The 1,304-nt window shown below is 50.5% G+C and overlaps 1 protein-coding gene across 1 annotated transcript in view; it reads right to left on the bottom strand.

Annotated features, from left to right (window-relative positions):
• Window positions 1-1,258, bottom strand: part of PPM1K (protein phosphatase, Mg2+/Mn2+ dependent 1K) — a 17,807-nt gene extending 16,549 nt beyond the window's left edge. Inside the window, exon 1 of the mRNA XM_003790020.2 lies at window positions 902-1,258. Within this exon, the coding sequence (XP_003790068.1) occupies window positions 902-1,258 (357 nt within the window). The remainder of the gene's footprint in view (window positions 1-901) is intronic.
• Window positions 1,259-1,304: the final 46 nt, after the last annotated feature.

Here is a 1,304-nt window from a genome sequence, read left to right as displayed (position 1 = left end):
TGACTAGTTTTTCTGTGTTTAGTAGTGACAGGGTCTCTCACTCTTGCTCAGTCTGGTCTTGAACTCGTGAGCTCCAGCAATCCACCTGCCTAGACCTCCCAGAGTGCTAAGATTACAGGCATGAGCCACCATGCCCAGCCTTGTTAATAGAATAATAAATACTCCTGTCCCCAAAGAGTAGTCAAGTTTTAACAAAGACATTCTCTAGGATGTAAGTTTGATTTTAAGATTTCTCAACTTACTAAACTTTATATACTGTATCACCATAGTTAATGTAAATTGGTTCATGCAAACACTCCCACAGGCACAAAGATAAGCCAGTTCTGACGCTTCCCTCTGGAGCAGCCACTCCTGAAGAGAGTGCGTGGGTGTGTGATCTTAGGAATTGGGCACTGCCTTTGTGACAAGCAGCCCAGATTTAAGAGCAAGTGCTCTAAGGACCTGTCTTACAGCTTTGGCTCTCCTTCCCCCTTCCCAGCAACCCACCCGCACTTGAGATTAGACTTCCTTGAAAACCATTACTCTACACCCCAAAACTCAATCCTAAAGTTTTTGGCATTACAGGGTGTTTTGAGGGGAATTCCTTATGGGTCTGCAGAAAAGTTGTGTTTCTGGGAGGTTTTCATTTTAATAAGATTCTAAACAGAAATTCAGGCTCAGCGCCCATAGCTCAAGTGGCTAAGGCACCAGCCACATACACCAGAGCTGACGGGTTAGAATCCAACCCAGGTCTGCCCAACAACAATGACAACTACAACCAAAAAATAGCCGGGCTTTGTGGCAGAAGCCTGTAGTCCCAGCTACTTGGGAGGCTGAGGCAAGAGAATTGCTTAAGCCCAGGAGTTGGAGGTTGCTGTGAGCTGTGATGCCACAGCACTCTGAACACGGCGAAGTACAGGACCTCGTCTGTCAGCTGAGCCAAGTCGAAGCGATCTTCGTTCTCCTTGCGTTTGCCAATGTGCGAGGCGCAGCCCACGTTCTCCAGGCTGATTTTGGGGATGGGCTTGCCATACTTAATGCTGGGGGGCAGCAGAATGGGCTCATCGATGCGGTTATCCCAGATCCCAAAATTGTCCCAGGTGGCCGGACGCCCACTCCCGTCGGGGTCAAACCGAGAACACCTGGGGTCCGAGGTGGAGCTGTGGCACGTGGGCGACACGCGCCTGTCCTCCTGCAGCAGGCGGGAGCTCAGCAGCACTCGCCTTCTCACCTGGTTCCCGCCACTTCTGACCAGAGTAATTAGGGCAGCTGTGGACATCACTCCAGAGGAGGCAGCCAGGACCGAAAGCTCGACGGAACAATAA

This window comes from Otolemur garnettii, unplaced genomic scaffold (assembly GCF_000181295.1).
Source record: "Otolemur garnettii isolate 467f Iridium unplaced genomic scaffold, OtoGar3 scaffold00039, whole genome shotgun sequence".
Taxonomy (NCBI): domain Eukaryota; kingdom Metazoa; phylum Chordata; class Mammalia; order Primates; family Galagidae; genus Otolemur; species Otolemur garnettii.
This window is presented reverse-complemented; position numbering and strand designations above follow the sequence as displayed.